Here is a 12,189-nt window from a genome sequence, read left to right as displayed (position 1 = left end):
AAAGTGATTCACATGGGAAGAGATGGAGAGGCGAATGGAAAGTGTGTGGAGGGACAGATGGAGGGGATGGAGAGGAATGGAGGGATGGATGGAGAACGACAGGAACAGGAAGAAGATTGGGATAGGGACAGAGTTGGAGGGGAAGGAACGGAGGGGCATGGGGAGAGGGAGTGGCCAGAGGATAGAGGGAGAAGGGGTTTGTAGGGGAAGGGGGATGTAGGGGGAAGGGGATGGATGGAGAGTGGAATGGTGCGGGTGGGGGTCGGAGCGGGAGGGGAATGGAGGGGTACGTAGGTGGGAGGGGGACAGAGGGGGAGGGAGATGTAGGGGAACGGGACAGAGCGGGTGGGGGACTGAGGTGGGAGGGGGTCGAGCGGGAGGGGGACAGAGACGGGGAGGGAGAAGTAGGGGGAACGGGACAGCGCGGGTGGGGGAGTGGGAAGGAGACAGTGAGGGGAGCAGACTCAGAGACAGAGAGTGACTGAGACCGACAGGGAGAGATGGAATTGGAGGGGGGGAGAGAGAGGGAGGGGGGAGAGAGAGGGAGAGGGGTGAGAGGGAGGAGGGGGAGGAGGGGGAGAGGGGGAGGAGGGGGAGAGGGGGAGGAGGGGGAGGAGGGGGAGAGGGGGAGAGGGGGAGAGGGGGAGAGGGGGAGAGGGGGAGAGGGGGAGAGGGGGAGAGGGGGAGAGGGGGAGGGGGGGAGGGGGAGAGGGGGAGGGGGGAGGGGGGAGGGGGGAGGGGGGAGGGGGGAGAGGGGGAGGGGGGAGAGGGGGAGGGGGGAGAGGGGGAGGGGGGATGGAGGGAGAGGGGGAGAGGGGGAGAGGGGGAGAGGGGGAGAGGGGGAGAGGGGGAGAGGGGGAGAGGGGGAGAGGGGGAGAGGGGGAGAGGGGGGAGAGAGGGAGAGGGGGAGAGGGGGAGAGAGGGAGAGAGGGAGAGGGGGAGAGGGGGAGAGGGGGAGAGGGGGAGAGGGGGAGAGGGGGAGAGAGGGAGAGGGGGAGAGAGGGAGGAGAGAGAAAGAGAGAAGTAGGGGGAGAGGGGGAGAGGGGGAGGAGAGAGAAAGAGAGAAGTAAGGGGAGGAGGGGGGAGAGAGGGAGAGGGGGAGAGGGGGAGGAGAGAGAAAGAGAGAAGTAAGGGGAGGAGGGGGGAGAGGGGGAGGGGGGAGAGGGGGAGAGGGGGAGGAGAGAGAAAGAGAGAAGTAAGGGGAGGAGGGGGAGAGGGGGAGGGGGGAGAGGGGGAGAGGGGGAGAGGGGGAGAGGGGGAGGGAGGGGGGATGGAGGGAGAGAGGGAGAAAGAGAGAAGGAAGGGGGGAGGGGGGGAGAGAGGAAGAGAGGGGGAGAGAGGGAGAGAGGGGGAGAGGGGGAGAGGGGGAGAGAGGGGGAGAGAGAGAAGGAAGGGGGGAGGGAGGGAGGGAATTGGAGACAGCCAGAGGCAGAGAGAAATGACAGAAGGAGATCTAGAGATGGGACTGGGGAGAACATGGAGGGGGTGGAAGGGCAGGTCCAGAATGAGAAGGAGCGACAAAGGGTTGCAGAAGACAGAGGGTAGGGGAAGTGAGGTGTGTACTCAGGCTACAACACCTCACTCACCCCGGACGTTGTCACCAGCCCCTGCCAAGAGCTGGTAGAAGATGTGGAAGGTCCTCTCTTCCTTCGCCTGTCGAATGGCACGAGATTTCTCCAGAAGGTCTGTGCCTCACGTCAAGGAACAGACAGGGGTCTGGTCAGAACTGCACACAGCAACCCATTCAAACAGCCCACTCTGTATCGCTGTAACCATACACTCCGCCCTCCTGTTCAAACCCCTCCCTCACCCCCTCCCTATCTCTGTAACCCTTACACTCCCCCCTCCTGTTCAAACCCCTCCCTATCTCTGTAACTCCTACACTCCCCCTCCTGTTCAAAACCCCTCCCTATCTCTGTAACCCTACACTCCCCCCTCCTGTTCAAACCCCTCCCTCACCCCCTCCCTATCTCTGTAACCCCTACACTCCCTCCTCCTGTACAAACCCCTCCCTTACCTCCTCCCCATCTCTGTAACCCCTACACTCCCCCCTCCTGTTCAAACCCCTCCCTTACCCCCTCCCTATCTCTGTAACCCCTACACTCCCCCCTCCTGTTCAAACCCCTCCCTTACCCCCTATCTCTGTAAGCCCTCGTGCCCCCACACACAGACACACACAGCAGAAGGATACACGTCTCTATGTTTGCCCCCACAATGTATCCAGTTACATCAAAATTGATCCGGATGAATTTTCCCTGGAATTCACAAGCAGGGTGAGTTAAGGAAGGGTCTCCTCCAACCCCCTCGCTCCCCAACACCTCTTCCTCTCTCCCTCCCCATAACACCCTCCCTCAGTCTCTCTCTCTCCCTTCTTCCTGTTTCCCACTCCCTTTTCCTGTCTCCCCATCTCCTCGTACTTTCCCCCTTTCTCCAACTCTTCCCCCTCCCCCTCCCCTTGCCCTCACCCCCATCTCCCAGTCCCACCCCTCCCCCACCTCCCCTTGCCCTCATCCCCATCTCCCAGTCCCACCACTTCCCCCATCTCCCAGTCCCACTTCTCCACCTCCCTGACCCCCTCCCACATCCCCATCTCCCAGTCCCACCCCTCCCCCATCTCCCAGTCCCACCACTTCTCCACCTCCCTGACCCCTCCCACATCCCCATCTCCCAGTCCCACCACTTCTCCACCTCCCTGACGCCTCCCACATCCCCATCTCCCAGTCCCACCCCTCCCCCACCTCCCTGACCCTTGCCCTCCCGCACCTCTCTGACCCCTCCCTCATCCCCATCTCCCAGTCCCATCCCTCCCCCACCTCCCTGACCCTTGCCCTCACCCCCATCTCCTAGTCCCACCCCTCCCCCACCTCCCTGACCCTTGCCCTCACCATCTCCCAGTCCCACCCCCTCCCCCATCTCCCAGTCCCACCACTTCCCCCATCTCCCAGTCCCACCACTTCTCCACCTCCCTGACCCCTCCCACATCCCCATCTCCTAGTCCCGCCCCTCCCCACCTCCCTGACCCTTGCCCTCATCCCCATCTCCCAGTCCCACCCCTCCCGCACCTCTCTGACCCCTCCCTCATCCCCATCTCCCAGTCCCATCCCTCCCCCACCTCCCTGACCCTTGTCCTCACCCCCATCTCCTAGTCCCACCCCTCCCCCACCTCCCTGACCCTTGCCCCCACCATCTCCCAGTCCCACCCCTCCCCATCTCCCAGTCCCACCTCTCCCCCACCTCCCTGACCCCTCCCACATCCCCATCTCCCAGTCCCACCACTTCCCCCATCTCCCAGTCCCACCACTTCTCCACCTCCCTGACCCCTCCCACATCCCCATCTCCCAGTCCCACCCCTCCCCCACCTCCCTGACCCTTGCCCTCATCCCCATCTCCCAGTCCCACCCCTCCTGCACCTATCTGACCCCTCCCTCATCCCCATCTCCCAGTCCCACCCCTCCCGCACCTCTCTGACCCCTCCCTCATCCCCATCTCCCAGTCCCACCCCTCCCCCACCTCCCTGACCCTTGCCCTCATCCCCATCTCCCAGTCCCACCACTTCTCCACCTCCCTGACCCCCTCCCACATCCCCATCTCCCAGTCCCACCCCTCCCCCATCTCCCAGTCCCACCACTTCTCCACCTCCCTGACCCCTCCCACATCCCCATCTCCCAGTCCCACCACTTCTCCACCTCCCTGACGCCTCCCACATCCCCATCTCCCAGTCCCACCCCTCTCCCACCTCCCTGACCCTTGCCCTCACCCCCATCTCCCAGTCCCACCCCCTCCCCTACCTCCCTGACCCTTGCCCTCACCCCCATCTCCTAGTCCCACCCCTCCCCCACCTCCCTGACCCTTGCCCTCACCCCCATCTCCCAGTCCCACCCCTCCCCCACCTCCCTGACCCTTGCCCTCACCCCCATCTCCCAGTCCCACCCCTCCCCCACCTCCCTGACCCTTGCCCTCATCCCCATCTCCCAGTCCACCCCCTCCCCCACCTCCCTGACCCTTGCCCTCACCCCATCTCCTAGTCCCACCCCTCCCCCACCTCCCCTCCTCCCGCATCCCCATCTCCCAGTCCCACCCCCTCCCCCAGCTCCCCTCCCACATCCCCATCTCCCAGTCCCACCCCTCCCCCACTTCCCCTCCCCTCCCACATCCCCATCTCCCAGTCCCACCCCTCCCCCATCTCCCAGTCCCACCACTTCCCCCATCTCCCAGTCCCACCACTTCGCCACCTCCCTGACCCCTCCCACATCCCCATCTCCCAGTCCCACCCCTCCCCCACTTCCCCTCCCCTCCCACATCCCCATCTCCCAGTCCCACCTCCCACCTCCCTGACCCCTCCCACATCCCCATCTCCCAGTCCCACCCCTCCCCTCCCACATCCCCATCTCCCAGTCCCACCCCTCCCCCATCTCCCAGTCCCACCACTTCCCCCATCTCCCAGTCCCACCACTTCTCCACCTCCCTGACCCCTCCCACATCCCCATCTCCCAGTCCCACCCCTCCCCCACTTCCCCTCCCCTCCCACATCCCCATCTCCCAGTCCCACCCCCCCACCTCCCTGACCCCGCCCACATCCCATTCTCCCGGTCCCCGTCCTCCCTCCCCGCCCCCCTCCCCGCATCCCAGCCAGGGACCTGTCCCTGAGGCTCTCGCGTTTGCTGGGGTAACAGGGTACTCACGAATCGAGAGGAATTGTCGTTCTTCACAGTCTTTGCGTTGCCAAAGGATTCCAGGATGGGGTTGGCCTGAAGGAGCTGGCGTTCCAGTTCACCCTGAGGGTGGTAAAAAGCCCGGTAGTGGGAGGCAGTGTGGGGGGAGCAGGGTCAGAAAGAGCTCGAGATAGAGGGAGCAGCGAGAGCGAGTGGGGGTGACAGAAAGAAGGGGAGAGAGGAGGGGGAGAGAGGGAGGGACGGGGAGAGGGAGGGACGGAGAGAGGGAGGGACGGAGAGAGGGAGGGACGGAGAGAGGGAGGGACGGAGAGAGGGAGGGACGGAGAGAGGAGGGACGGAGAGAGGAGGGACGGAGAGAGGAGGGGGAGAGAGGAGGGGGAGAGAGAGAGGGGGAGATAGAGGGAAGGGGAGATAGAGGGAAGGGGAGATAGAGGGAAGGGGAGATAGAGGGAAGGGGAGATAGAGGGAAGGGGAGATAGAGGGAAGGGGAGATAGAGGGAAGGGGAGATAGAGAGGGGGGAGATAGAGAGGGGGAAGATAGAGGGAAGGGGAGATAGAGGGAAGGGGAGCGCGAGTGGGGTGTGAGAGAAAGATGAGAGAGGGGGAGAGGGAGGGATGGAGAGAGGGTTGAGAGGGGGAGTGAGAGAAGGGGGTGAGACAGGGGGTTGGGGGAATGGGAGGGAGGGGGAGAGGGGAAAGAGAGGGGGAGAAAGACAGAGGGAGGGAGAGAGAGGGGGAGAGGGAGAGAGAGAAAAGAAGGAGATAGAGAGGGAGGGGGGAGAGAGGGAGAGTGTGGGAGTGCACAGGAGAGGGGGGGTTTAAGAGTCTGGGAAAGGAGGAATATGAGGGGAAACTAGATGCTGTGCACATGGAGGTTGGGGTCTCCCTCGCCACTGTCTATAGACACCACCACCACCAACAGGACACGGGACACAGGACACGGACAGCACCTTCCCAGTGTAAGGAAACCCAGAGCCGGGAATGAGTGACAGAGGAAGGAAGTAGCGGTGGTGGAGGGAGGGCGAATGAGGTACTCACGTATGCCATGGACACACTCTGTCACGTACACGGAACAGCCCACACGTGTAGATGGAACAAGAACAGAACATGGACATTAACATCATGCGGAGGGATTGGGAGAACAGGGGAACGTGCGGTGGGAGGAAGGAGGGACACTTGGTCACACCAACCCTCTGCCCGGCACAGCACAACACACAGTGTGGATGAGTGGCAACAGGCAGACAGCAACACACACACACACACACACAGGGAGAGGGAAGTGTAGAAAGAGAAAGAGAGAGGGGGGGGAGAGGGCAACAGTGACAGGGAGTTGGAGCCGAGGGAGAAAGTGAGATGGAGAGAGAGACAAAGATGTGGAGAGAAGTGTGAAGAGACAGACAGACAGACAGACAGACAGACAGACACACACACACACACACACAGAGAAAGCGGTGAGAGGTGGGAGTGAGAGACAGAGAGAAAGATACACACAATGTTGGAGAGTAGCATACGGAGACAGGTAAGTGATGATGGGAGAGATGGGGAGAGAGATGGGGGAAATGGGGGGAGATGGGGGGAGAGATGGGGGGAGAGATGGGGGGAGAGATGGGGGAGAGATGGGGGAGAGATGGGGGAGAGATGGGGGAGAGATGGGGAGAGATGGGGGAGAGATGGGGGAGAGATGGGGGAGAGATGGGGGAGAGATGGGGGAGAGATGGGGGAGAGATGGGGGAGAGATGGGGGAGAGATGGGGGAGAGATGGGGGAGAGACGGGGGAGAGACGGGGGGAGATGGGGGGAGATGGGGGGAGATGGGGGAGATGGGGGGAGATGGGGGGAGAGATGGGGGGAGAATTGGGGAGAGATGGGGAGAGATGCGGTATAGAGGATAGAGAGAGGGGGTATAGAGAGGGGTGGGGACAGAGAGGGTGGGGACGGGGGGACAGAGAGATGGGGGATAGGGTAAGAGATGGAGGAGAAAGAGTGGGATAGAGAGGGAGGGATAGAGGGGGAGAGAGGGAGGATAGAGATGGGGATAGAGAGAGACAGGGATAGTGAGAGACGGGGATAGAGAGGAGGGAGAGGGGTGGATAGAGAAGGGGGGAAGATGAGGGGAGAGAGAAGGGAGGGGGAGAGAGGGGGAGTGGAGAGAGGGGTAGGGGAGAGAGGGGGAGGGGAGAGAGGGGGAGAGGGGGAGGGGGAGAGGGGGAGGGGGAGAGAGGGGGAGGGGGAGAGAGGGGGAGGGGGAGAGAGGGGGAGGGGGAGAGAGGGGGAGGGGGAGGGGGAGAGAGAAGAGAGGGGAGAGAGCAAGGAGGGGATGGGGAGAGGGGACGAGGTGAGCAGGGAGGGGATGGGGAGAGGGGACAGGGAGAGAGAGGGGACGGGGTGAGCAGGGAGGGGATGGGGAGAGGGGTGACGGGAAGAGGACAGGGAGAGAGGGGAAGGGCAGAAAGCGTGGCAGGGAGAGAGGATTAGGAGGAAGAGAGGGCAGAGAGGGAGAGTGAGGAGGAGGAAGGGGGGAGAAGGAGTGGGGAGGAAGAGTAAGGGTGCGAAGGGATAGAGGAAAGTGGAAAGTGGAGAGGCAGACAGAGAACTCCAACACACACACCATTTTCCAGTGTACACCAGCCACATTACAGACAACAGCACTCAATGCCTTCGCCCGAGCTGGTGCTCAGCTTCTCTGGCTCTTGAAAAAGGTGTGGGTCAAATATGGGGGTGAGGATAAGGGAAGGGAGGTTGGAGGAGAGCCATCCCACCCATTCCCTCTCTCCCAAACAACCACAAACCCACCCAAACTGATCCGATAGGGAGCGTTGGGGTTACAGAGATAGGGAAGGGTTCGAACAGGAACATAGGGGTTACAAAGACAAGGGTCACTCACAGGAGCTGCGTGGTCTTTACGTCCTTTGAAAGATGAAGCAACGTGGGCGAGGTACTGGATAACCTTTTTGGTGTTCTCTGTCTTTCCCGCACCAGACTCCCCCCTGCAGGGTGGGAAAGACAAAGTGAGGAAGAGTTCACGAGAAGGAGAAGGAGAGAGTGGGTGAGAGGGAGAGAAGGGAAGAGGCGATAGAGGGCGGAGAGTGAATGGTGAGAGGGAAGGTGGAGAGAGGAAACTGAGGGGAGTGGGAGTGGAGGGTGGTGAGAGTAGCGAATGGAAGAGGGAATTAGAGTGGGTAGGGGAATTATAGGGGTAGAGGGGAGGGGGAGTAGATGGGGTGAGGGGAGAGGGGTGTGAGGGGATGGGGGTAGAGGGGAGGGGGTGTAGAGGGGAGAGGGAAGGGGAAAGGGGAAGAGAGGGGGAGGGGAAGAGAGGGGGAGGGGAAGAGAGGGGGAGGGGAAGAGGGGGGGAGGGGAAGAGAGGGGGAGGGGAAGAGAGGGGGAGGGGAAGAGGGGGGGAGGGGAAGAGGGGGAAGAGGGGCAGAGGGACAGGGGAGGACGGGGAGGGGGGAGGGGGAGGGGAGGGGGAGGGAGAGAGGGGGAGTGGGGTGGGGGAAGGGAGAGTGGGGGAGAGCAGGAGATAGAGTGGGATGAGGGAAGAACAGTGGGAGGAGTGCGGGGAGGGGTGTGAGAGAGGCAAGAGGGGCCAAGGGGTGGTGAGAGGGTGGGGAGAGTGTGGGGAGAGGGGAGAGAGGGTGGGAAAAGGGGAGAGGAAGAAGAGAGGGCAGAGAAGAGGGGAGAGGGGAGAAGGTGATTGGAGGGAGAGGAGAGGAGGAGAAGGGAGAGGGGAAGAGAGGCAAAAGTGGGAAGTGGGTGAGAGGGAAGAGAGGGTGAGGGGAGGGGAGGCAGATGGGAGAGAGAGGGGGAGAGGTTGGTTGGGGAAAATGGGTGAGAGAGATGGGGTGGGTGGGGGTAGAGGTGGAGAGAGGGTGGGGGGACAGTGGGGTGGGAGTGGAAAGGAGGGAGACGTCGTACGGTCGAGAAGGGTTGGGGAGAGAGGTGCTGAGGGTGTGGGCAGAGAGGGAGAGGACGAAAGGGGCAGAGGGCAGAGGGGGAGAGGGCAGAGGGGGAGAGGACGAAGGGGGCAGAGGGCAGAGAGGGGAGAGGGCAGAGAGGGAGAGGACAGAGGGGAAGAGGGCAGAGGGGGAGAGGGCAGAGGGGAGAGGACGAAGGGGGCAGAGGGCAGAGAGAGGAGATGACGAAAGGGGCAGAGGGGAGGAGGGGGGAGAGGAGAAAAAATGGCAGAGGTGGTTGGGGAGGGGTAAGGGGAGAGGGATAAAGAGGGTGAGAAGGGGAGAGAGAGTGAGGGAGGAGAGGGTTGAGAAGGGCATGGGGGTTAGGTTAGGAGGGCGAGGGGTGAGAGGTGAAGGAAGGAGGGGCAGAGGGTGGGAGGGAAAGGGGGAGAGTTGGTACGGAGGGAAGAGTGGGGGTGGGCCGGGAGAGGTGGTGAGGGTGGGGAGAGAGGTGCTTCTTTTGAGCAGCTCAGTGAAATATAACCTATCAAATACCCACTTTTTTCGATATCTACAGATTAGAGATTTTTAAAGATCTAAACTACATATATTTCCTACCAGCCCAGATAAGAACATAATAGATGTAATTTTTAATTTGAAACCTTTTGATAATGGCTCAATATCTTATATTTATGGTCTGTTGTTGGGACTGAGAATGGCTCCTTTAGACAAAATTAAAAAAGACTGGGGAAAGGATTTTACAGACTTCATTATCTGATGAGACCTGGAGGGCTACTTTCAGAATGGTTAATTCTTCATCATTATGCGCTCATCATTCCCTCCTACAATTTGAAGTGGTACATAGGGCCCATAGGTCTAAAAACAAGCTCTTATTTTATTGCAGATATATATCCTTATTGTGACAGATGTAATAATGGAGAGGCTTCATTAATTCATATGTTTTGGTTATGTTCGAGCCTTGAAAAATATTGGAAAGATGTATTCCAAACTTTTTCTGTACTTTTTAAAGTTAATTTTAAGCCCAATCCTTTGACTGCCTTATTTGGTATTGTTGAGGAAAGGGCTGTAATTTTGGGGCCTTCTCATTTGCGGGTACTGGCTTTTATTTTTCTTACGGATAGGAGGGCCACCTTGCTTAAATGGAAGGAGGTTACCCCCCCCCACACACACATGCTCAATGATTATGTGATGTTATGTCATGTTTAAAACTAGAGAAGATTCGTTGTTCGATTTCTGATTCTAATCAAAATTTTCAAACATCATGGGGACCCTTTCTGAACTATTTTGAAAATTTTTGAATTGTTATTGTTATTAAAATATAGATCTGGGCTATTATTATAAAATGCTACATGGTAAAGTACTCTTTTTTTTTGCAAACACGAAGAAATCTGCAGATGCTGGAAATTCGAGCAACACATTAAGGTTGCTGGTGAACGCAGCAGGCCAGGCAGCATCTATTGGAAGAGGTACAGTCGACGTTTCGGGCCGAGACCCTTCGTCAGGACCAACTGAAAGAAGAGATAGTAAGAGATTTGAAAGTGGGAGGGGGAGGGGGAGATCCAAAATGATAGGAGAAGACAGGAGGGGGAGGGATAGAGCTAGCAGCTGAAATGTTGATTGGCAAAAGGGATAGGAGGCTGGAGAAGGGAGAGGATCATATATAATTAAATAAATAAATAAATAAATAGATAAAGAAAGAAAGGAAGGAAGGAAGGATGGATGGATGGAGTAAGAAGGGGAGGAGGGGCATTAACGGAAGTTAGAGAAGTCGATGTTCATGCCATCAGGTTGGAGGCTACCCAGACGGAATATAAGGTGTTGTTCCTCCAACCTGAGTATGGCTTCACCTTGGCAGTACAGGAGGCCGTGAATAGACATATCAGAATGGGAATGGGCTCGCCTCCCCCTTTCTTTCTCCCTAGGCTTCCCATCCCACGATCCTCTCCCTTCTCCAGCCTCGTATCCCTTTTGCCAATCACCTGTCCAGCTCTTGGCTCCATCCCTCCCCCTCCTGTCTTCTCCTATCATTTCGGATCTCCCCCTCCCCCTCCCACTTTCAAATCTCTTACTATCTCTTCCTTCAGTTAGTCCTGACGAAGGGTCTCGGCCCGAAACATCGACTGCACCTCTCCCTACAGATGCTGCCTGGCCTGCTGCGTTCACCAGCGTTTTGGGTGTGTTGTTTACTCTTTTTTTTCCTTTTGTTTTTACCAACCAGCCTTGTCTTGGCAGTGGGTGCAGATTTTTAAAAAAATAATATAATTAACCATATTATTGTATTTCATAATTCAAAATTACTTTATTTGGTTGATTATGAAAATGGGATACAGTGATTGTACAGTGCATTTTGTGCTACCTTATTTTGACTTATAATAAGTATCCTTACGAATTCTGTATTTGCGTATATGAAATTTAATTAAAATATTGGAAAAAGAAAAAGAAAGAGAGGAAGGGGAGAGGGGGAGAGGGGGAGAGGGGGAAGAGGTTGGTTGGTTGGGGAAAATGGGTGAGAGAGGTGGAGAGGGTGGGGGCAGAGGTGGAGAGAGGGTGGGGAGACAGTGGGGTGGGAGGGGAATGGAGGGAGACGTACGGTCGAGAAGGGTTGGGGAGAGTGGTGCTGAGGGTGTGGGCAGAGGGGGAGAGGACGAAGGGGGCAGAGGGAGAGAGGGCAGAGAGGGGAGGAAGGGGGAGAAAAGAAAAAGCGGCAGAGGTGGTTGGGGAGGGGTAAGGGAAGAGGGATAAAGAAGTTGACAAGGGGAGGGAGGGTGAGGGTGAGAGGGGGAGGAGGGCAAGAGGTGAGAGGGTGGAGGAAGGAAAGGGGTCAGAGGGTGGGGAGAGAAAGGGGGAGAGTTGGTAGAGGGGGAAGAGTGGGGGTGCGCTGGGAGAGGTGGTGAGGGAGGTGGAGAGGGGTGTGGTGGGTGGGGGTAGATCAGGAGAGAGGGGTGAGAATGGGTACTGGACAGGGGATGTGGAGAGGGGAGAGGGTGGGACAGTGTTGGAGATGGCGGAGGGGGGAAGAGGGGAGGAGGGAGATGGGGGAAGGGGGAGAGGTGGGGGAGTAGGGTGGAGTAGGGGAGGAGTAAAGGGGTAGAGGAAAAGAGGGGTGAGAGTGGAGGGGGCAAGGGGAGATGGGGATGAGGGGGCAAGGGGGAGTGGGCTGAACAGGGAGAGGGGTCGAGGAGGGAGTGTGCATGTTGCGAGAGGGGACGAGGGCAGAGGGGAGGGAGTATGGTGGGAGGAGGGCGAGGGGGAAGAGTGGGAGGAGATGGTGGAGGAGAGGGTGGTGGAGAGAGGGCAAGAGGTGTTAGAGGGGCAAGACTGGGGGTTTGTGGGGAGAGGGATGTGGCTGTTGGGGGTGGTGGAAAGGGATGTGATGTGTGAGAGCAGAGGGGGTGAGATGGTGAGAGCAGAAAGGGGGAAGAAAGGGGAGAGAGGGTGGAGTGGGCAGGGAGTGAGGGGAGAGGGTTGAGATGGTGGTGAGGGGGAGTGAGGGGCAAGGTGAGTGGAGAGGGGGGCAAGGGGGTGGAGAGAGGGGGTGAGAGAGGGGCGATGGTGGAGGGGAGGGGGAAGAGGAGGGGAGTGGGAGAGAGGGAGGAGTGG

General features: G+C 59.0%; 1 protein-coding gene across 7 annotated transcripts in view; it reads right to left on the bottom strand.

Moving 5' to 3' along the window:
* Positions 1-12,189, bottom strand: part of LOC134339037 (myosin-10-like) — a 277,554-nt gene that overhangs the window by 209,658 nt on the left and 55,707 nt on the right. For 6 of the 7 annotated variants that reach the window (XM_063035301.1, XM_063035302.1, XM_063035305.1 and 3 more), the window contains exons 5-9: positions 7,557-7,659; positions 5,712-5,729; positions 4,683-4,775; positions 2,192-2,255; positions 1,587-1,685 (exon numbers count right to left, since the gene is read on the bottom strand). In XM_063035301.1, coding sequence (XP_062891371.1) covers positions 1,587-1,685; positions 2,192-2,255; positions 4,683-4,775; positions 5,712-5,729; positions 7,557-7,659 — 377 coding nt within the window. The remainder of the gene's footprint in view (positions 1-1,586; positions 1,686-2,191; positions 2,256-4,682; positions 4,776-5,711; positions 5,730-7,556; positions 7,660-12,189) is intronic. The other variant, XM_063035304.1, reaches the window with a different exon arrangement.

This window comes from Mobula hypostoma, chromosome 28 (genome assembly GCF_963921235.1).
Source record: "Mobula hypostoma chromosome 28, sMobHyp1.1, whole genome shotgun sequence".
Lineage (NCBI taxonomy): Eukaryota > Metazoa > Chordata > Chondrichthyes > Myliobatiformes > Myliobatidae > Mobula > Mobula hypostoma.
This window is presented reverse-complemented; position numbering and strand designations above follow the sequence as displayed.